At 47.6% G+C, this 23,538-nt stretch overlaps 1 protein-coding gene across 1 annotated transcript in view; it reads left to right on the forward strand.

The window, feature by feature from the left end:
* LOC149365673 (uncharacterized) overlaps positions 1–21,495 on the forward strand; it is a 113,117-nt gene extending 91,622 nt beyond the window's left edge. The window contains exons 20-29 of the mRNA XM_089541665.1: positions 9,983–10,057; positions 10,431–10,585; positions 13,101–13,271; positions 13,976–14,099; positions 14,942–15,192; positions 15,823–15,945; positions 16,950–17,116; positions 18,360–18,505; positions 19,886–20,110; positions 21,286–21,495. Of these exons, the coding sequence (XP_089397791.1) occupies positions 9,983–10,057; positions 10,431–10,585; positions 13,101–13,271; positions 13,976–14,099; positions 14,942–15,192; positions 15,823–15,945; positions 16,950–17,116; positions 18,360–18,505; positions 19,886–20,110; positions 21,286–21,425 (1,577 nt within the window). The 3' untranslated portion in view covers positions 21,426–21,495. The remainder of the gene's footprint in view (positions 1–9,982; positions 10,058–10,430; positions 10,586–13,100; positions 13,272–13,975; positions 14,100–14,941; positions 15,193–15,822; positions 15,946–16,949; positions 17,117–18,359; positions 18,506–19,885; positions 20,111–21,285) is intronic.
* The last annotated feature ends 2,043 nt before the right edge of the window (positions 21,496–23,538 follow it).

The following is a 23,538-nucleotide window of genomic DNA, read 5'->3' on the forward strand; positions in this document are numbered from 1 at the left end:
CTGTGCTGCTGAGGTGTGTCGTATTACGTGTCATGTCGATCTGCTACTGTTTTCCATATGGTTTGAACACGGTTCATGTACATAGAACAAAAGGCAGTGATGTAGTGGTCTGATGCAGTGGCCAGCAAAACTAATCTATACGCGCCGTCCGGATTCGCAACCTACTCGGTCCGTAAGGTATTTTCGTTTAGTTAATTTTATTTAAGGTCCAGAAGACGCTGCCAGGTAAGCTGTAGGTACTCTGAGCAGCTCCGTTTTTCATAGTGAGGCGGGGCTAACCAAAGTGCAAGCGCAGAATAGAAGGCTTGATGATCGATACAACTCATGAACGGTACGACGAATACACCCTATGGCTTCACCGATTGGCATGACGCCGTGACATCTTGTACCTGTCAGCCTGTCATCACGAGTTTTTGCACGTTAAATGGGATTACTGAGGATTAGGCAGATTAAACACGACGATAGCGAAACCCGGTAGACGGCATTTGACGGAAGGCCTCCTTTCAGCGGAATTTGCCGATTACGGTTCTTGAGTTCTATTCGACAATTTTGACTTTTTCAGCTTCTCAGATTATCGGCTCTTGAAAAAAAGTATAGTATGTGATTAACGTAAATTAAACCAAGGATAAAAAAATGGAGTTCCAGAGCTACGTGAAACCACCCACAGAGTGTTTCCCGTCGTATGGTCCTCCTCAGAGTATTTTATAAATTCCGATCAATTAGTTAATTAGGTAAGATTAATTATGCTAAATTTTAAACATTCACTTTAGGTTAACGTGCTTTTTGTTAAGTTGTAGAGGAGCGTTACGAAAGAACCGATCAAGTTTTTTTGTAGGAGCGTGTCTTCTACGTGGTTCTTTCTTCAAGTTTTTTTAAAAAAGCCCGCGAAATATGAAAACACCACGTGTTTTCTCTCTTGCGCTACCGTACTGTCGCGTTGCAAGCCAGCTCTGAATGAACGAAGCGTGTGCGCTCACCGTGGCCAAGTAAGCGGCCGGGGCGTAGTTCGACGGGCTGCAAAATTATGAACAAAAAAAAAAACGAAGACTACACTGGAATACACGACTTCACTACTTTCACTTCATTTTTTGGTTTGCCTGCGCGATGTCTCATAAAAGCCCTATCGCAATTGGCAGATCACGCCGTGCGCTTTCCATGCTGGAAGAATGTGCTGATCGCACTTTCAAGATTATGCTAAGAGCGGCGTCGACTGCTCACTTCCAGAAGGTGAGCGCGCACGCTTCATTCAGAACGCGCTTGGCAGCGCTACAATGCAGTAGCGCAAGAGCGCAATGAAGTGTTTTTTCTTTTTCATATTTAGCGAGCATTCCATGAAAACTCGAAAAAAGGGCCACGTACGTTGCTACAAAAAACTGGATCGGTTCTTTCGTAACGCCCCTGTACAACTTAACAAAATGCACGTTCCCTTACAGTAAACGTTAAAATTATGTATAATTGATCTTAAATAAGTAACTAATTAAGCGAAAATAAGAAATACTCTGAGGAGCGCCACACAGTGAGCAACAACATGTCGTTGGTTTCACCTGGCTACGCAGCAACCCTTTTTTTTTAATCTTTGGTTCAAGTTCCGTGAAACACCCTGAATAGATTTGGCCTGCAATTGCGTCTATCTGGAATGAGGCAGGGGCCCTTGTGCTTGCCTCGTCCTATGGAATAATGACACACGCAACATATGGCGCCTCTTGGAAAGCGCTTGGGTGCTTTATTTCGTTGCTAAGGCGTTTCACTAAAAAACCTAGGGTTCCGTGTTTTCAGTATTTCTTTTTTTTTCCATTTAGGGGTTATATGGTGTTTATTTTTTCTCTTTGGTTCGATGATTTTCGCTTTCTACTTTCAATGCCGGAGAGAAACCGGCGTTTATCGGGATAGGTGTTGTAAAGCGGCTGTATAGTTACTGGAGAAAATATAGCGCACCTGAATTTTTTTATTAAACACATACCAAACACCCTACCCAATGAATTAATGCCCAAACGAGTAAAAATAAAAGAGAAATGCTATGACAGCAACGGAACGCTGTACGACGTAAGGTTATTCAAAATTTTGGCACGGATGTAGTTGGGAATACTGCCACCGCATTGAGCCTCTGCCAGTGATGGCATCGCTTGGATTGTCTGTAGTGTATGTAGTACATACACACGCAAATACTTGGAACGACGAACGCACGGCGCCGGATTTTCTCGTAATGGAACTATAAGGCTTTAAAGAGTATAAAATGTTATATTTACACGTAGTGAAAAAAAATGGACACGTACATTGAGAGATTTGTCAGCCATCGGAGGAATGCGGTCAGAAAGCACACGTTTTACATTTGCACTTGATGGGGGGATGGCAAGAAAATCAAGAGATGGTTTTAACAAGACCGGCCATTCTTTACTGCGCGCTCTCCATAAGCTGTGAAAGCAAACGTCAGCAGATGTAATTTTGAACAGCGATTATTCTGAGATCCTTCTTTCAAAAACGGGTGGTCTGAAGAGCTCACAACAGGCGAAAATAATCCATTAAAGACTTCTTTGTCATCAATTCCTGCTCTATGGACGGGTCCACAACTTGCACTTGATGCCAGAAGTCATCGCTATCAAGTGAGTTTTCGCGGAAGCTGCGCATATATTTCTCGCGGACTTCATAGCTTGTCGAGTAGAGAATATATCGGTCTTCGCACCAAACTCTGACCATTCAGGAAGGTATTGACCAGTGAAGGTGCAGGCTAGATGAACCAGGATTGAGTACACGCGGCAGACAAGTGCCTCCTCTGATTTCAATGATTTTATTGCTGTGTTTATTGCTTCGATGTTCTATACCACGCGATTACACTTCACAAAAACTATATATACAGTCATGTCTTCGGGGATAGCGAGTACTGCTAGCAGGCTCTCGAGCTTTTCACCTTTTGTTTGATTGCTCTCCAGAAACCAAGAACATGAATGAACGCTAAAAAAAAAAGTACCAGCTCTCAGGGGAGCCACAGTGGCAAGTTGCCAAACTGGCAATGAGAGAGACGTGCAGGCAATGTGAAAATCCCGCCGTATTCCCCTGGAGCCTGTAAGCACTGCTGAGCCGAAAGAGCAGAAGATTTTGTCGGGTGGGGAGCTTGTCCTGGGTACTCTCGTGTCCTGTTGCGTTCCTCGTTACAGGAAACTTATGCCTGACCTACACACTTGAAAACCGTCACGCTGGTAAAAAGAAGACAAAGGAACGCGACAACAGAATTTGGTTTCGATTGAAAGGAATGGTACCAAGGACAGTTCAGTGCGGCTGTGTTCCGGGTGAACTAGAGAAAAAAAAAGTAGAGTACATTTCTTCACTTGAAACTGGCATTCTTTTCTTCAAGGACGGCTGAAAATCAGTGTTCATTGGTTTTCCAGCATTCATATCAAAATGCCGCGGGGGTCATTTTCCGGAGTTTAACGGAGTTTAACGGATACCGAAAACACGGCATCTCTACTTGTAACAGGGTTAGTTGGTGCGATTGCAATGTTAGAACTACGCTCTCTTCAATAAACCGGCCTACACGGATTCGTGTACTACCAGTACGTGTGGGTCTTTGTTCTGTACAGTCCAGCCAGCGCAGCTCTAACGCAATATGTTTTCCTCTTTCCGACTTTCTACGGGAGCCAGATCAATTTCAGCTTAACTTCCACACTTTCACGCAGCTGCTGCGCGGCTTCTAGAACGGATATGATAAAACGTTCCGCTGACAAACTACTTGCCCGAGTGCCTGGCATACCGAAGTTTACCAAACATGAACCGATGCTGCAAGCAGTACAGCGACGGCGTACGCCGAACGGGCGCCGAAAAAGGGCATGCACCTCCATGTTCTTGGTGCTGGCTGGCTCCCCCTCTGAAGCCAACGGAAGTAATTTCGAGCCGTGAAGAAAAGAGGTTGGGTGCTCTGAAGGGCAACTCGAACCGCGAAAAGTTCTGGGAACCTGATAGAGCTTCAAGCCATAAAGAAAAGAGTCGCCGAGAGCCCCGCTGTCCTCCGAATGTCGTAAACCGGACCCCGCTTCCTATTCGTGCGCGAGCGCCCGTGCGTTCCGGTGGTGGTCCGGTGACGTCTCCTATAGTACGCATGCTTATACCGGTTCTGTGGTATTCCAAGAGCGCCCACCTTGAGCGCGTACGCCAAAGAAGGGCCCTTGGAGCACACTTTCAGCATATCGAGTGCCCTCAACAATTTTTCAACCGAACATTCTCGTTCGAAAAATGAGGGGGGAGATGTCCCTTTGTCAATATAAGACAGAGAGAGATAAAAGGACGGAAAGGCAGGGAGGTTAACCAGGCGATGCCCAGTTGGCTACCCTACACTTGGGGAGGGGAACAAAGAGGAAAAAAGGAAAAAGAGCGGCAAAGAAATGAGTCTGTCAAGTGTCCATCGACCACTATGTCACAGGGACAGAGGGCGCGCACAGAAAACTTAGATTATAGGCGGGAATGCAACCCCGAGTCCCTTAGGAAATTCAGGAGCGCTTTCACCGCTTTCCGTTGTCTGGAAGGTTGTGTCCAAGAAGTTGTGGAAAGGATGTGAGGAGCGGGTCGGGACAGGTACCTGTCAAGAGAACGCATCATGGCAACCTTTCGGCAACTTCTTTTTCGGCAACTTCGATGGCTGGAGGCGTGCGTCGAGGCTTCAGGTTCCGGCATATTAGGGAGCAGCCCCCCTCACCTTCTTCCAAGAACGATACAATGGAGGGCTACTGACTCATCCCCCTTCACGCTAACCCCTTGAGCCAGCCGAGCAGGAAGTGGAAACGCGGTCTGTGAACGAGGGTTCTTGGTTTGAAGAGACCTTCATGAAAATAAGCTTTCCTGCAATTCTGCAAGTTGTCCATTTACTTCAGACGCAATGAATGCCGGCACGTCGAGAGTATGCTAGGGTGCGTCAGCGGACATCAAGGCCGCCAAGCGACCCACAGCGAAAGCGGGTATCTTCCACGGAGCTGCCTTCGTTGTCTGCATTCTCAGTGCACGCTCTGCGACGTATTAACATAGACAGCTGTTGAGGGCATGTTTCTCGGTTGTGCATCGTCGGTGTTGGCGTTGATGTCTGAGAGGTACGAGCACAGTTACATCACGAGTGAAAGAATAGTGAGGCCATGCGTACTGAAAGCAATATGAAAATAAATGGCAATAAGAAATACGAATTTCATCACCTGAAATCTCGCGTTCTACAGTGGTAATCACGTCCTGTGATTTTTGTGTTCTACTCTGAGCGTTTTCTTTTTGTTTTTGATATAGTGACATTGGAGCCTCGACGCTTTGTCGTCGCCAGACGATCTCTGGAGAAACGGAAAGTTTGCTACATTCGACTGGTTTCTAGCCACACAAGGCGAGAACACGCGGTTTTTGAAGCTTTCACCAATTACGTGGCCGCTGAAAGGTCTCGTCCGTTCCCAATGGTTTGTTTTATTTGATACTGCACACAAGCCATAATAACACAGTGCACGCACGTTTAATGAGAAGGAACGAAGTAAAGGCTCTAGGAAAAGCCTTTCAGCATGCCGTATTTTTCAGTAAGTGAGCAGACGAGAACCACGGCCACTCGGTGATGCGGTTCTATCGAGCGGCCGTTTTTTTGTCAACCGCCACCTCCACAAACTGGTAAAACAACAGCCAGCTGACCGGGTCGCATTTTTTGGTGCGGCACTAAGGCTTGAATTCTCGATTTCGACGTGGTCTGTCTGTATGTCTGAAGCCTGCTTCACCTGAAATAAAATAATCGAAAATGTTTTACGGCCGCCAGTGGGTTTCGAACCCGGGCCAGCGCGAACAGATCAATTTTAGACAACTACATCGCCGCAACCGAGCATCCCGCATCCTAAACTACCAGTCTCTTGCGCTGTGTCTTGGATATCATTTCTTCAACAGCATCCGTGCGCAATGGATCCGAACACCGCAACCGCAGTGAAAACCGGAGTGCGGGCGCACCTGCGCATGTGGAGTAACCGCGCTAAATCGTCCGAAATTTGTTTTTGTGCAACTCTTCGTACCACGCCATGACCACGCGCTCTGGTTTTAACAAAGCTGGTGGAAGTCCTTATGCTGGTGGAAGGCATTAAAGAATGTAACTGATCCTCTGCAAAAGCTCTGATGTCATTTTTGGGAGATTTCTTTCGCGCATGGAGTGACCCTTCGCCAGGACTGACACATTACGGGTTGTAAGTTTTTTTTTTTATGACAGCTTAGAGACAAGAGTGCGTTCATGTATGAGACCTTTCCGGGCCGTTTTCGCAGAGGCGCTGACTCCGTCCTGTTTCACTGTAGGGAGCAGAAAAACAGCGCACTCCAGAAGCAAGCACGGTCTGCGCTCTACGACTAGAGGAAAAGTAAAAGGGGGAAAAAAGAAAGGCAGGCAAAGGCACAACAGGAGACCCCCCTACTGTCATTTTCTCTCCCGCCCCCATACCACCCACGACCGATCCCCCGTTGCAAAATAACCGCTCTTAAAAAATAACACCAATTTCTCCCTACCTATGCAACAGCTCACATGAGTCACATCATCCTTCGCCCTTCATGATACTACACCTCCCCGTTCTTCATCAGTTCCCCGCTGGAAAAAGTTGTATGATGCAATAAACTCATACAGTTTGTCATACAAATATCATATACTTATCATAGAAATGTCATACATTTCTGTAAAATCACACAGTCATCATAGAGATGTCACAGAATATCATACAAATTGTATGATATATCATAAAAATTGCACGATATTCTATGATGAAGTCTCTATGAGGTTATTGCATCATAGACCTTTTTTTCAGTAGGGTTTGATGTTGCCAACAGTGCGTCTTGTTCTTGTAGCCTTTGTGGGAAGAACACTGCCAAAAAGTCATGTCCGAAGGGTACAGTGAAATGCAAGAAAGTTTTGATTAAGACGAAGTCAGCGAAACCTTGGCCAGTATTCTCAAAAAGGAAGGGATGTAAACTACACACAAGCCGGCCACCATTATCGGACGCCTCCTCCACCGTCCCAAAGACAGTCATCCTAAAGAAAAGGCCTAAGGCGTGGTATGTAATACCTTGCTTCAAGTGCTTGGTGTCGTAGGCTGTGAAATATGGCGGTAAGGTGAAGCAGCACAATGCTTACGTCAAACAAATGAACGTAGAGCGAAGCGCGGTGGCCTAGCCCTTCGAGGCGTCTGTCAACAGGACTGACTTCAACAGAACCATTGTGCTCGAGTCCGAGCCAGATTTGCGCAGAACGAAAATAGTCGGCCTAGTCGGTGACGCCGCAGTGCGATTTTCGCACAGTGCTTTCACATGCAACGCGTACCCAGCGAATTCGGTCGGAGGGACACGCAAGGTTGGTCGATGTTTTCATAGGCAACCCACGATTAAACGCGACAGAAAGGCTGCACGGAATGTGTTGACGATGTTATGGCCAGCGTGTTTTTAGATGCAAGGCAATATTTCGTATGTTGTGATTAGAATAAACAGTTTTGATTACGCCGCGGGAACAGCTCCCACGTGACCCCATGCCGATGATGATGATGATAACAACTTTTATTTCCACCGATGTAGGAGGACCCCATGCCGAGACGGCGCGTGACGTGATGTCACGTGGGAGCTGTTGCATCGGCGGTCTCGACACGCGCGCCTCGAGACCGGCCGTGGCCGCGGCAACAGCTCCCACGTGACACGCGCCGTCTCGGCGCTGCCCATTGGTCAGTCGCAGAGCGAACACACCGACGCTGCGACTGAATTCCAACCGGACGGAACTTGGTCGCAGGCCGTCTGCGGCTAGACCGACGGCCCTCCCCAATCACAGCGTCGCAGGCGAGAATCGCATGCATGTGAAACGGCCTTAAGTCATGGCACAGTTAATTTTTTTTTGTGTGTGTGATGGAACAGAGTAAAACACCGGGACACAGGTTTTTGCGCTGTTCCATCACAAATGCAAATGAGTAACCAACATGCCCAACCTGCTGCCCTGGCTGATTTAAAAGTCGCGGGGAATGTTAATCGTTCCCTGGAAATGGCTCCTTCTTCTTAACCCGCGTTTGTGGGCTTAAAAAGAACCTGCAACTCCCCTGCAGTCCCTCCTTGAAGAAGTAGTAGTAGTAGTAGTGGTTTGCCAGAGGCAATAACAGCTGACAAAAATAAAAAAACGAAATTAAAAATGTTGCCGGCCGCGGTGATTGCTATCTAATACCTTTGCCCTGCAGTGGGTGTAGTCAGGCTGATGATGATGATGATGACCTCAAACATTGGAGCTGCGCCGGTGTAATTAAAGGCAAAGGGAGAGGATAGCGAGAAATACGTAGCGGAGCGACAGAGAAAAAAGGCAGGGGTAGCTTTGCACAACATTCCAAAATGAAAAAAAAATTATATGTTCGCGCCACTCGCCTGCGAGCGCCTAGATATTGTTGCACGTATTCGCATCCGTGACGGGTAAATTCACTGCATATTCAGGGCCGCGCGCACGTAGCGTCCTCTCGCTAATGAATCGCGCGAGCGGCCCACTGCACAAGCGGGCGGGGTGGAGCGCCAAGCCGCCGCGCTTGAGAAACCCAGTCAGCATTTAAACGTCGTGTTATCTAAAAATAACTTCTCTTCATTTCTCAAGAAATTTAAATCATAATCAACAACATTTAACTAAGGTTTGACTCTTGAGTGCTGCTCTGGGTAAAGGCGTAGTTTCTTGCCGAACAGACGGGAAACGGCATGTTTGTGAAGTCTTCTTTAGCTCTTCATAGTTTGCGTACACCACTGGAATATTTTCCAAAACTAGCATCGCTTGCAGCAGTGGTAAAGCCCTTATCGACGGTGAACGAATAATCATCGGAGGCATTTTACCAACCTAGAAAAAATGTGAACTACCACACTACTAATTGTTACATTGGATAAATCACGTACCGCGCACAATGAGTCAGTGAAACAAGCATGAAGCGCAGCATCAGGTGTTGCCGCTGCAGCACTGCAGCACTGCAGCACTTGCTCACTCAACGCATTCGTACTGCATTTTCACCACATCGACAGAAGTTTCGAAGAGCTGACAGCTATCGAGGCCAATAACATGAGTGTTGAAATGCAGTGATTAATACACGATTTTAATATTTTTAATGCACAGAGTAAGAGCCACATACAAGTATTCGTGAGTGAGCTCTAAGTATGAGCGTCGGGAATTACGCATTTCACTGCTTGAACGAGTGTCCCTGGAAGTTTCATTGCTTTTGTATTGTTAATGCGTACGCAATATCAGTGTCATTATGCATATGTGGTCACTGTAGGCGCTTAATAAAAAATGTACCTATCACGCAAAAGAGTCCTTGTAATCTCCTCTATCCACCCCGGGCGCGCTTTCTTGTCGCACTTTATGCAGCAGCCCATGGTATAGACTCACTCCGATGGGAGCACTTTTGATTAAAGTACGCCTTCATGTGGCACGACTCAACCTCTCAAAGCAAACAACCAAAGCATAGCACGGCCGGTCTCGACGCGCTCGCTCACGAGCGAGCGCGTCGGGACCACGTAAAAAACTTGCTTTCGAAAAATATTTTGTAGTTAGCAGGGATAAACCGCCCCCAAATTTTTTGACGAAGTCGGCATGCGTACACCGCACTAGCCACGGTCCGGCTTCTTTTCTTTCACCCCAGCAAAGAAGGGAGCGAGTAGGGGAGCGACACAATCAGCGCGCCTTGAATACGCTGGGTGACAAAAGAATAAAGGGAATCTCTGCCGGGGCACCGAAAAGTTGGGTTCACTTGAGGGGAGCGCACACAAACTGGAGAATGCGGGAAGGTGAAGGCATCTCTCTCCCAAACCACGAAGGAGGAATGTAAGAGGAGAAGGAGGAGCTCAACTTCATGCGGCGCGTGGTGGCAGATTTGTGAACTAGGGGCGCATGAACCAGAATCCTGGCCATGCACCTCGACCAAACTGCCTAAATCCACTCTTTCTTATAAGTCCTTTGAAGACAATTATTGCGAAGTTAAAATGCGCCTTCTTGGGCGTCTTACAGGTTTTCCCTGCCAGTACAGCACAGCAGGAGTGAAAAAGGGCTTGGAAGGCCACACCTACCTTACGCTGCCCGAAGGTAAGTTGCACAAGGCAGTGCTAAGTCTAAAGCATGCTATTCATGACATGAAGTCCTGGTCATATCCGTCACTGCGGCGTCCTTTCGTAAAAAAAAAAAGTGTTAGTTGACGGCACCTCTCTTGATTACCGTAAGGGCGCTTTCTTCTTCTACAAGCCCATTCAGCACGAAAGGAAACAACCAGTTTGTACAAAAAGAAATTTTTCGGTTAATTCTTGGCTAAATTTTAGCCCTTTTGGAACAAAATATTTTAAATGGAACACGCCGCCTATTAAGGGTGATGGTAATGACGGGGCAGCTTTGAAAAGGCGCCGCAGTAAAAGTGAGAAATGCCGTTCCGGGTGCGACAACACGATGCTTCCGCTTCCCCAAGGAAGCCTGGTTCCCCACGGCTCGTACACGGCCCAGCTGGAAGTGTGCGAGAAGTCCCGCTGCGGCGGCATCAACGTGTCGCTGAGCGCCAGGCCCGGACCTTCCCTGTGCCGGCTGCAGTTTGAGGCCGAGGAACCGGTGGAGCAGCTCAACGCGGTGAGTGCCTAACCTTGAGCTTTATGTGTCCTAAATCCAAGTGAAATACGTGGAGAGACAGCTGTTTCTTACATATCGGCATCGTGGTCTATTTCGCCTGCCATGCAACGTTGCTCAGGAATTCCGTCCATCCTAAGTTACGGATGGTCACTTGAGATACAGGGAGCAAAGATAAGCCAGAATATGAATTTGTAAGCAAGGGAAATGCGCTAAGAAAAAGACACGGACGAGTAGAGCACAAGGACGGGTCTTTTCCGTGTCTTTTCTTGCGTATTTCCTTTGCTTAAGTATGTACGACCGACTCGCCCAACAACGTGTACTCTTAGAATATGAATTGTCATGAAGAACTGCCCAGGTAGCACAGTAGTGTTAAAGCAATGTTGCTCTTTCTTTTGGTCATACGTCCAATGTTTAAAAGAATCCTCCAAGGTGGAGTAGATTTGTAATAATGGGAGTAATTACTCATTAACATCCAACCAAGCACGGCCATACAGCTACAAAGCAAAGCTATATAGCTTTCTCAGAAACTTCGTAGTTGAAGACAAATTCTTCCTGGTCCGGGGTTCGAACCGGGGCCCACCGCCTCACTGGAGCAATCGCTCTACCTTCTGAGCAAGCCGAGATGGCTATCTCATTGTTCTTGATGTCCTTTTCTCTAACGTTTCTGAAATGTCCCAAATAAACGTTTTAATAACCTTGTCCTATTCTTAATTGAACTTTAAAAAAACACACGCAACTTCCTTAGACATGGTAGACTGTCCTTGTGAGAGCACGCAAGCCCGCCAGTTGCGAAAGTACACAGCTTTGCAAAGATCAACAACGAACGCAACTCTTGAGTTCTGCGATACACGACCACCAATACATGCAACTCACTAACCTCCAACTGTATATGATCGATACGAGCTAATGTATTCATTATTGAAGGGTATTTCAAGAGTGGTAGTGGTGAATGGATAATAAGCAAGGTTGCAACATAACAATGGAGGTGTGCATATAATCTATGGCAGGCATAATCTACGAGATTTACTGTAAAGCACTGCTAGTTTGTGAACATCACTACCGTAAGAGGAGGGGAAAAAGTTCTGGGGCACAGTGCATAAAACATATTTTAATGCTGTTTTACGGGTGTGATTTAAACGTAATTACTACATTTCGAACACAGCATTAGAAAGATGTTTAGTTTGAGCATTCAAATAATGTTTGCGATGCACCATATGGCATTTTTAATACTATAATATCATTCAGGACAGAGCGTTAGAAAAATATTGTCTGAATGCTGAATTAATAATCTTCATGATACAAAATATAACGTTAATTGATAATCTTTAACATTAAAATAACGTTCAATGTAACCTGTAACATTACGCCAGCTTACATAGCAGTTTCATAACGTTAATTTAATCTTCGATGCCACTTGGGTGTCTGCCATAAGGAATTCCTATCCCATGTTTTAAAAAACTTCATTGTCATTCGTTATCAAAGGCCGTTTTTTTATATTTGCGAGCCATGCTTGAAAGCCTTGGAGGTCGGCATTGTTTCTTTCCTGTGTTTAGTTCTGACAGAGTTGACACCTGCACCTTTTGGTACACGAAAGATGCCAGCGCTGTATGCGGCCTCCTTGACGGGTCCACCCTTTCTTGACGGTTCCAGAAATGATGTGTGCCTGAATTTCATTAGTCTGCATACGCTACTCAGTCCAAGTTTAACCTCCGGACTTTCTTGAGAACAAGCTTGCTATTGGTGATATGATGGTTAGCATACGGGCGTTTTTACATTTCGTCTCCACCGAAATGCGGCTGTCGTGGCCGGGACCGAACCCGCCACCTTGAGCTTAAAGGTGCACTGAAGAGGAATCTGAACTCGTCTTTTTGCCGCGGTAACCCGATTTACACGTTCCTAGCATTCTTAGAAACTGCGACTTATTGCCCTGTGTGGCCGATTTCCCTAATTAAATCGAATTAACGCCCGGCTCCCGCCTTTTTTTTTGAATTCTGCCTCGTACGGTGGTTGGAGTCGACAAACGCGGGGAGAGCCTTTCAGCTAGCTCCGTGGAGGCTTTGCTTTCGCTTCATTTTGTTTTTTAGGTTTCCGTGAATAAATAGTTTCATTTCCAGATAATATAACCGCAAAATAAGCCCGCCGAAATAAAAATACGCGCGGACTATTTGCTACTACGGACTACTACGTATTACTCCGCCGATAGCAGAGCGGCAAGCCGCCACGGGACTGGGTGAAAGGCACTCCCCGCGTTGGTCGACTCCGCCCACCGTACGAGGCAGAATTCAAAAAAAAAAAAGACGGGAGCCGGGCGTTAATTTGATTTAATTGCGGAAATCGGCCACACAGGGCAATAAATCGGAGTTTCTAAGAATGCTCGGAACGTGTAGATTGAGTTCCCGCGGCAAAAATACGAGTTCAGACTCCTCTTCAGTGCACCTTTAACAGTGAGCACCACAGCCACTGAGAAATAGTGATGGATGGCAGAGCTTAGTGATGTATGCTGCTACATATGCAGACGACGGCCGTGGTTCGCGCATGCGCTGTTCCTGCCGGCTCGCATCCAATGACCTACCAACTCTGGGCGCACGATGGAGAGGAGGTCACGGTTCCGCTCACCACCGTGAAGCGCTCTCCGTTCCTCGAGTTCATCGTCCCGACCGCAAACTTCAGCGCCATCTGTGCACAGGCAAGTCACCTTGTACAACTTTCTTTTCTACCTGCAATTCCTTGTGCAATGCTGTTCTGTGGAGAGCAGAAATTCATATGGTTTGAGCCCTAAACACTACAGCGAAACTACTCGATACAACGAACTAGTGGTGTTTTCAGTTAAATTCCTTCGTTTTGCCTCTGCCTCAAAGCTACAGCGGGACTTTTACTTTTTAGGCCTCAGAGCAGCAGAGGCCAACCGTTGTGTGAAAACACGCAGTTGTTTTCAACATGTTTCAGTACCACCCAGGTTACGAGTTCACTACGTAGTTGTCTGCATGCCACGCCCGTTCGTCGATACAAATTAATCGCTGTTTCGTGCACATTATGCATTCTTGCTAGCCGTTTATGGCTCGCACCAATGTAATCAACTATATCAGACGTCATTTTGGTCAATGCCATCTAAAAGGAGGAACCTTTCTGCCCGTTCAGTTTTGCTTACGCGCTCCTTAAGTTCACCAAACTTGAATTTTGTTTTACGAGATGACGCTTTTTATTTACTTTAGGTGTTTCCCATTTCTGCGCTAGAAGACAGGTAGTCTATCTGGGAAAGCAGCATCACGCTGTAAAAACAGTCAGGTACAATAGTTAGCACTCGTGAAACGAGGCAGTTAATCAGAACGCTTATTGCGCTTTTTGGAGGACTGGAGAAGTTATTTGAGCATCTTCGTCATTCCCGTTCAGATATGCGACATGTCACAGCAGTGTGGCATGTTCTGCAACGACTCCCTGGAGACCCTGCCTCCCGGGAACCTGAGCGAAAGCCTCACGATGGCCTTCAAGAGGTCCGCCATGCAATATCGTCAAGGTACGGCTTGCCAGTGCACATCTCGCTTTTACGCCGACTAGAAGGTAGTTTTTCGCCTTTTATGTTCAGTTCGGCCCGAGCGCCTGACCCCCGACTTCCCCCCGCGCACTTTGCCACTAATAGAAGCGGAGACTGTCGGGATCGTTTGGTACTCCTCAGATGGTGATACTCGAGGTAGCTACACACTTATTTTTGGCAATACTAAGGTAAACAAAAAAATAAAGTGCTGTACTTGTATTGCGGCATGTTCATAGCTCAAGAAAGTTAGCAAAATTAAAAGTAAAGATGCAAACATAGGAATGGACTTTGAACCGTGCTCTTACGGCGCAAAAGCAGCTTGGACTGAAAGGCGGCAGGCAGTAACTTGAATTGGTCTCCAAAAGTCTCTAATAAAATATCGCATATACAGAGTAACCTCGTTATTACGAAGTTGAAGGGGCCCGGCGATTACTTCGTTATAGCCCGTGTTGACCGAGCTTCCAAGGGGAGTCGTCATTCCTTAGTTATATCCATTATTTCGGCATAAACCGTTTCGTTATACCGAGGTTGGACTGTAGACAAATTCAATTAAAAGTACCGAAAGTGCTGCGAGCCAATTCAGAATAAAAAAGACACAAGTGTTTCGCATGGATAAGTCCTCCTGTATAGCAAGCTCGGTACGGCAAGCTGTATGGAAACATGAAAGCAGCTTGATCCAGCGTACAACTCACATTAGCGCGAACTGTCTTACCAGCGGCCCAAGGAGCAACCTGCTTTAGAAGCTCTCGTCTACCTGTTTCGTAATTGCGCTGACTGTTACTGGGGTACATTTTCGCTCCATTCCTCTAATTTATTCCCTCCAGGCGACAAGTTGTCCAGCGTAGTGAGCCTGGTGTCGGCGCTGTCCGAGGACACGGTCGAGGCGCCGGGACGCGTCCTGGACCAGCTTCTGGGGGCCACCTTCCAAAGCACCAATGCCAAGCGGCTCGAGGCGGGGGACGTGCGGGCCCTGTACCAGGCCTGTCGGGTCATGATGGCCCGCGGAAACGTAGACCTCGTCTCGGGAGCCCTGGAGGCCACCTCGGTCATCTCAGAGGTGGCCCTCAAGAAGAAGGTGAGTATCTACAAGCGTCCTGCGCCACGCTCTAAGCTATAGTTGTATGAAGAAGATACTTCGGCTTGTTCGAGCCCATTACAGTGAAAGAGTCCTCTTGCGTGCTGCAGATTCAGGATGCCTTTCACTGATGCACTTGGACGTGACTGAGCGTACAATGACCACGGGAGCAGACACAACAGAGACAATAACCTGCCCCTGTTCCCGTTGGTGCTGAATACCGAATCATGTCGAAACAACTAGCGTGCACGTCTTAGAGGTGCGAGCGTTGTATGCGTGCATCTGTCTGCTGGAAACATCGTATTTTCACAGGTGTTGACGACACGGTGGGACAGACTCCGCCGTAGCGTCTCAAACTTTGCTAGGACTTTAATGTCCGGCCGTTAAGAGATATGCCCTTTATCCAATACAATCCAGTCCAGAGGGATCATCGCTTCATGCCTTGTACACACAACGTTCACCCTATTCAACTGTTGCGCTGTCGCCACGCATCTTCACTAAGGCGGAGCCCTCCAACCTTTTCTTGCGATTATTATTTATTTCTCCCACACTGTCTTGTTTTGTGTTCAGTGGTTAATTGATCCTGAGATGTCATGGGATCGGTACTTGACGTGCGTTTATTCTTTTCAGATTCCCGTCGGCTTCGACACGCTCGAGGCCGTGTACATGTGGGTGCGGAACGTGAGCGTTCGCTACCCAGACACCGACCAAGTTCGGAGAAACGTGGAAAACGCCCAACGGAGAATCGAGGAGGTATGTCCCTCAACGCGATAAGTTGTTTTTCTGGAAGCGCCATCGTACTTATTGCAGAATTGGACTGTGATTCTTAGCATTTACAGGAATGGGGCAAAATAGTTTTTTTCTCATTAATAAATAACTAGTGTGGGCTTCAACCTCCTAGAATATTCAGGGAGAGCCTACTTTAGGTGCCTGGGTGCTTTAGCCTTGATCGTATTGAACCTGCATGACCGACATCAGCACTATATACCGATGTTTGATTTCCCTCTCAGCCGTAGACTGAAACATTTATTGAAAGAACAAGCATCAGTTATGATACCCTAGCTGAAATCAACACGTTCACTGGGTCACAGGAGGGTCACCTCGTGTATTCCTGCTGTGCGGCACGAATACTGATTGGTACTGTGAAGCCGTGGGACCGCTCAGGTTTTTCAAAGAGCCTACGAAAAACAAATATTCCAGACTTCGATCGCCACCTGTTGTCGGTTATATGAAGTTGATTTCGCCGGAGGCACACTGGTGGGTCAACGCCGCACCCAAGATATTCTAGGAGTGGCCCATCCGTGGGCCACGACGCACACGGATTACGGCCCCGAATATCGCTGCCGTGGTGAACGTGTTAAGAGGAGGAAGTGTGCTAGACAGGGTGTGTAACGCGGATAGAGTATGGCGAATGGTCCTTCAGGGTAACTGAGTGGGTTCCAAGAGAAAGAGAGTGTAGCAGCGGGTGGCAGAAAGTCAGTGGGGAGGGGAGATGAGGGTATTTGCGAGGATAGAGCGACCTCAGATGCTTCAGAAGAGGGCAAAGTGGTGATCGGTCAGAGAGCCTTTTGTCCTGCATTAGAGATAAGCGCGTTGAGCACAATGTCAACCCGCTGCTCCTCATATGATCTGCGCTGTTGTGTTGCCTGGAGAGGATCTACTTTAGGAAACTTCGCAACAAGACATCGCCGTCTTGTCCGAAGGACGTCTGCAAGAAGTAACGGTATACTTTTCTTGTTTGTGCCTCCCTTCTCCAGGTGACGTCATCAAGGCTGCCCAAGGGCCAGCAGGTGCGCTTCGTGGCCGACCAGGTGACCCATATCCACCACCGGTTCCTCAGCAGGGACCAGGTGACCATACCGAGCCTCGACAGACCCGGCTCCACGGATGTCGCCATCAGCTTCGACAAGGCCCTCTGGGAGAGGTGAGGCCAGCTACGGATAGGGTACAATTCGAAGATGAAACACGTATAGAGATTGTTTTCAGTTTCTTCCGAAGCTAGGGACACTACAGAGGGACAATACGGTTGCATTTGAGCTAGTGCAGTCGCCTGTTGCTGCTGGTGGGGTGCTCGACCCAATGCCTTTGGCAACCATCTTGGCCCGGCCTTCAGAGAGGAACGATCGTGAATTTTCGATGTTGATTGGGATTAATATTTCCCTGAACAAAAAATAAAAATAAACAAACCCGAGACCAAAGAAATAATGCGGCCGTCCCGTCTTGTGTCCTTTTCTGTGCGTTTATTTTTCCTTTATTTTTTGAAAACTATGATTAAATCATTTCAACTACACCTCACTCAGCTTTCTTTATTAGCTCGACTCAATATATATATTGTCACGTGCTGCGCATGGGCTCTGAGGAACAAAGAAGACGTGCGGCGGCTGGAAGAAGAAGAGAAAGTCCAGTATCCTGCCGCCGGCGCACCAGGCTCTTCTCAACCTGCCGTGTAAATAGTATTTGTAAATAGAACCTGTAACAATATTTAGCTAGGAACGCAAAAGAAACCTCAATAAACGGATTCAATGGCGTCAGCTTGTCAATTAAACTTCAAGATAGGTTCAACCTCATGAACTCCGTTTCTTTAAGGTAAGCCGTCTTCAAGACACAGCAGAGGGTTGAAACATCCAGCACACTTACTGGATCCTCTTTTATTTTACCCTCTAGTTCTATTCAAACAATACTTGTCACGTTTGGGCGTCTGAAATCGGAATGCAGTGAGTAAAGAGACGCGCAGCCCAGTAATAGACAACAGGCTACATGTAATTTATTTTTACGCGAAGCATACTACTTTAGCTACCACTTCAGCCCTTCACCGTGGTTGTGCGCCTCCAAATCACGTGATACATGACGTCACACCACGTGACACGATGACGTCACGACAGTGCAGAAATGGGGGCCCACCACGCGCCGTCGCTGTGGTTGTGCGCCTCCAAATCACGTGATACATGACGTCACACCACGTGACACGATGATGTCACGACAGTGGAGAAACGGGGGCCCACCTCGCGCCGTCGCTGTGGTTGTGCGCCTCCAAATTACGCGACACGATGATGCTTCGCATTCTCCAGGCTTAACCAAGTTAAGCCTCAGCCATTTTTTTTACTCTGTCCGCACACTTTGCTGGACAGGACTAATAGTGGGTCATTGTCTGCCTCCTGAAATATCAGGTTCCAGATCTGGAAGTGCGGCTCCAGGATGTGCCAAGGTGTGGTGCTGGTGGTAACAGTGCACCAGACGAATCCTTTCGTTGGCAGCGACGTTGGAACCCGGATGACGCCCGTGGTCTCTGTCACATTCCGGACGCCAGACACAGGTCAGTTCAGCTTAATTAGAGCATGAATACAAAACGAAACTTTGCATGCGGCACTCGAAAGAAAAACTGTGCATGCAGCGCCTCCTGCGTGAAGAAAGAAAAACGCAGCAGAAAGCGCCAAGTGACAGTCATGAAGCCTCTAGTCACAGAAAATAAAAGGGAGGAAGTTGGCCCTCACGTGAAAACGTGTAGCGCGTTTTATTGGCCAGGGCCGGGTGTCGGCTGTCACGTGATGCCTACTTCGGCGGACCCGAAGAAACGAAGAGGAAAGGAACGGCCTCAAGAGGACTTGCCTTGCGTAGTCCAGCCGAAGGACATAACACTCCCTCCTGAATTTTTTTTCTCCATGACCTGCTATTCCAGTTTTTACTTGCGGAAGCAATACTACTCCCAAGAACGTATTTTCGCGTAGCGGCGGCCGGTAGCCACGTTTGACCTTTAGATAACCTATGACATCATACCAAGGTAAGAGAGGGGCTACCAAGTCGAGTCGTCGCGCAGCGGCAGCCGGTAGCCACGCGTGACCTTTAGAATCACCTCCGACGTCATACTGTCATACCGTGACGTCACACCAGGGTGAGAGATGGGCTACCAAGTCGAGTCGTCGCGCAGCGGCGGCCGGTAGCCACGCGTGACCTTTAGAATGACCTCCGACGTCATGCTATGCCTAGTGATGTAGTAACTGACGTCACACCAGGGTGAGAGATGGGCTACCAATTCGAGTCGTGGAGAAGCGGCAGCCGGTAGCCACGCGTGACCTTTAGACGTGGCGCGCCGCGTTCCTCCCGTTAGAGGCGCTGCGGTCGCTATGACGTCACAATAGAGAGACAGGAGGTGGAGGCCGGGTTTATAAAATACTCGCGCTCGCCGTCTGCCAAGTTAATCACCGAAGCGTATTTATAGGCATAGATAATGTGCAACCACGGTAGAATCCATGCCTGGCCTCAGTTTAATCACATATCCAAGCAAAAGTGGGCACACCATAAGTTTGACCCAAACGATAAGTCATGTTTAACCAAGGGCACCACCAAGGTACACCACAAGCCGTGCCTATAGCGTAGCCACACTGTATTGCTTTCGCAACCTACCAGGCTTAACCAAAGCAAGGCCCCGGCAATTTTTTCCCGTACCGCCTCTTTTGAGGAACCCTGGCTCAGCGCAGTTAAGCCAGCCCACATAATCAGCAATCGGATTATTCAATGACCTAGCGATGTTAGCTGACGAGCTTACTGGGTTTCATGCGGCGGACTACGTAGATACTTCGCTGGGCATGATAGACACATCTGCGGCCCGTTCAACTGTCAGTGTGCTTCCCACTGTAGACTTCTGTGTAGTCCTCTAATTGAAGAGACCTGTCGCGCCTTCCTCTCTGCTTGGCAGGCGAAGCGGTGAAGGGTGTGTCCCTCCGCGACTCCCTGAGCCTGCAGATGCGCCAGACGGGCAACGAGTCCCGCGTGCACGGCATGGTGTTGCGCTGCTTCCGCTGGCACGAGCGTGACGAGGAGTGGACCCAGCGGGACATGACCGCGCTGGGCACCAAGCAGCGCCAGGTCACCTGCCTCGCCTCGTCCACGGGCTCCTTCACAGTCTTCGAGGTGGAGGACGGTACGTTCCATTGTAGGAAATCACACAAGAGCTGTGGGAACTCGTTCCCGGTGTTGCCGGCGTGACACATCTGACACGTGCAGTCAGCAGAAAAAGTTTTGTATACCGCGTGAGCTTCGGCTAAGCTACATCGTAGCACCACACTTTGCGCGTCCTCAGTAAGGAGAGGAGCGACACATCGGAACGCAGAAACTAACTTGTGTGCTGGTCAAACAGGTCCCTCCTCCGTCTCCACCCCAGGCATGGCAGAAACGTGGCCATGCCTGAGGTCTTCTTCTCCAGACAGTACACGATGGAACTTCCCGGACTGTCGCTGCCTGAATCATCGCGTGTGAAAATTAGTTTCTGCAAACTCTGACGCAATAATGCCTTTGTACAGATCACGATGCGGTTTAGTAGTGTAGTAGCAGTAAAACAGGTTTGTTGTGGTAAAGAAAGTGCCTCTTCGAAATTTTCTTGTTTCATCGTGCGAAGGAAGGAGAGGTGAAGATTGGGACCTGGGAGTAAAACGTACCCTTCGATTCAAGATTGCACCCAGTTTTCATTCAATTCAAAGGAATCAATCCTTGACACTTAGTATACTTCAACGTGTGTCTGTAATGTCGCACCCTGGAAATAATATTGGGCTGCGCTAATAAGGCTGTCGCTGCCAAACTGCAGCGCTCTATACATTTTGTAAACCTGTGTTTACTCACCCTACTTGAAAATTCATGCGATGAGGTCGGTTGCTGGCGGCCTAGCTTTGTACCAGCAGTCAAAGTCTCTCTACAAGTTTGTCCGCAGTAAACCAGACGACAGTGTCACTGCCGGCGCAACATTTCGAGGGGATTTTGAGTGCATACCTTACCTCACCGTACCGCTGTCCATCTTCAGTCATTCACGTTCATGCGCCCCCCATCCCCCCCCCACCCCTTTTTCTATGCTATACTCTCTATAATTTTTTTTTTTCGCTAAAACATCTATCAGATGGTAAGAAGCGCTGCACTCACGTCCATAGGAGTCTCATGCATCGTACAGCGTAAGTGGGGAAATGTTACTGCAGTCCAGCTTTCGATGAAGCTGACTTTATTGTTGTTGTTGTTGTTTCTTCTTAACACCTTCATCTCGGATGAAATTCGCCGCGGTTAACACTAACCTACAACTCTTTCTTTCTTTCTTCCTCCTCTGCGGCACAGGCCTGAGCACAGCAGCCATCGCGGGAATCGTGGTTGCCTGCCTGATGAGCGTGTTCATCATCGCCGCAGTCATGATGTTCATGATGCACAAGAAACAAAACACCGGCTCCGCCAAGGTTGCCGACCAAGGAACGCGCTGAGGAACACCGCGCCTTCCACAGCAATAATGATGATGATGATGATGATGATGATGATGATGTCCTCGGGCTGAAGCAATAATAAACTACAGGCTGCTATTCTTCTTCACTTCTCTTTCTGGCTCAGAATGGGACGCACCGCACGAGGGAAAGCAAGGAACAGTGTAGCACCGATTGCTGTCCTATAAACCAGAGCGCAACTTTCAATGAATTAATTAATTGGTGAACATTTATTATAGCAAAAAGGGAGGGGATGGTAGAAGATTGGCGGGTAGTGGCCCGGCCTGACTCTTAGACGATGGCGGTCAGTGCCTTCCGGGCGTCCAGGTGGCGCTGGTCACTGTATGGTCAGGGTGGCACCGGTCACATGTATTCGCGTATTACTGGATGATTATTCGTTCACATATCTTTCTACAATCAGTTAATTTCCTCATCTTACAATTAGTCAAAACGGCACTCGTCTCCTAGTCCCGTTTCCATGAACTCGTCGTCTTCCGGTGATTTTATAAAGCGCGAAGCGCAGGACGCAGAGAATACGCATAAATTGGTGTTTTCCTTCGAGCTTCTAACAAGGCTAAATTGTGGCCCTTGCCAAAGTCGCCTACTTTTGGTTTATCTTGCAATAAACTCACTTTCTGCGGCGTTTACAAGTCACTCAATGACGTCAGCCGTTTTTGGATCAAATCCACTTTATCTATTCTTCAACGGGATGTTCAGGGCTATGAACTGGATGTTATTGTGTGGAGCGAAATGGGTCTCTATCGGTTCCGTTAACAGATACGGGCACATCATTTAAAATACTTACAAGCACGTCGTCCATGAGCGAATTAACCTATAATTTAGAATTGTCTTTATGCCGAGAATCCGGATCCTCGAAAACAACTCTGAGAAATCTATTTCAATGTCTTCGACTTAAGTATAGAGTGTGAAATGGGGCTTGATATAAGCAACGTGGATTCAACCATAATCTCTGCAAGTCCTCGACGCAGAATATCCTTCCGCAACTCGCCATTTTTCATGTAAAAGAGTAGGCAATTGTCCAGTGAATAGCAGTACGACATCACCGTTTAGTATACCAGTTCATGCAAAATGGGGACTTTCTGCTGTGCCATTTAACATCGAGTTAATAAGTTGCTGAGCTTACTCAAAGTTTCAGACTCTCACGTAACCGAATCGTGGGTTTACATTTCATTTGAACGGACTTTAGTTGATCTGAGCGCGTCTCAATGTGCTCGGTAGGTCATAATCGTTATATGATGTACAATTTCCTGAATTACATGGTGTGCTTTTGGCTGCGTCGAGACAGCTGGTATAGGAGTCTTGAAGCACAAATCTACATTAAGCTCCATGACACGCTTGGTGTCTTCCTTAAGATTACTGCATCGACGGACGTCATATTCGCTGCCAAAAGTAAGTGAAGATCGAAGTACGGACAGAAGAACCAAGCATTTTTGGTAGAATAAACAAATCATCCCGCTCTTCATACTTGCCTGATTATTAAGACTCGCCTCCGATCACGGCCGTGAGCAGACGCAGTACAATGAATTCCCATGACTTTATCAACGCCCGCCCTGTATGGCAAACGTCTGCGAAACGCCAGTCTATACTTACGTCAACATATATATATATATATATATATATATATATATATATATATATATGCGAAAAGCTTGCTCCTCCAGCTTTCGTCAATCATTTTCGTCAGCTTTCGTCATTCCGAAAAAAGGCACGTGGCGAAGCAGTAACCTGAAACTGCAATCGCGTAAACAAGATGTGATTACATATCGTGATTCCACGTCAGGGGCGCTTAAGAAAGTAATCAGTGAAGGCGAAATGCATGTGGCGAAATGAAAAAACAGGACAATGCAATACAGAGCGCACGGTGGTTATATATAAGGCAAAAATGCGCGTATGATAATGATGCCCAGTAGTGAAAAAATATATATAATATTACCGGGAAATTAACCAATACAAATAAACACGCGCGTATCACATGTTTGAACATTTACGTGGTTGAAAAATGGGACACCAGTCACGACCCCGTCGATATTTGCAAGGTCGTCGAACGGGACGAATTACGACAGGCAGGTTAATTTAACGACGCTTTCATCAATGC

Source organism: Amblyomma mixtum, chromosome 1, assembly GCF_055824585.1.
Source record: "Amblyomma mixtum isolate Tamu chromosome 1, ASM5582458v1, whole genome shotgun sequence".
NCBI classification, from domain to species: domain Eukaryota; kingdom Metazoa; phylum Arthropoda; class Arachnida; order Ixodida; family Ixodidae; genus Amblyomma; species Amblyomma mixtum.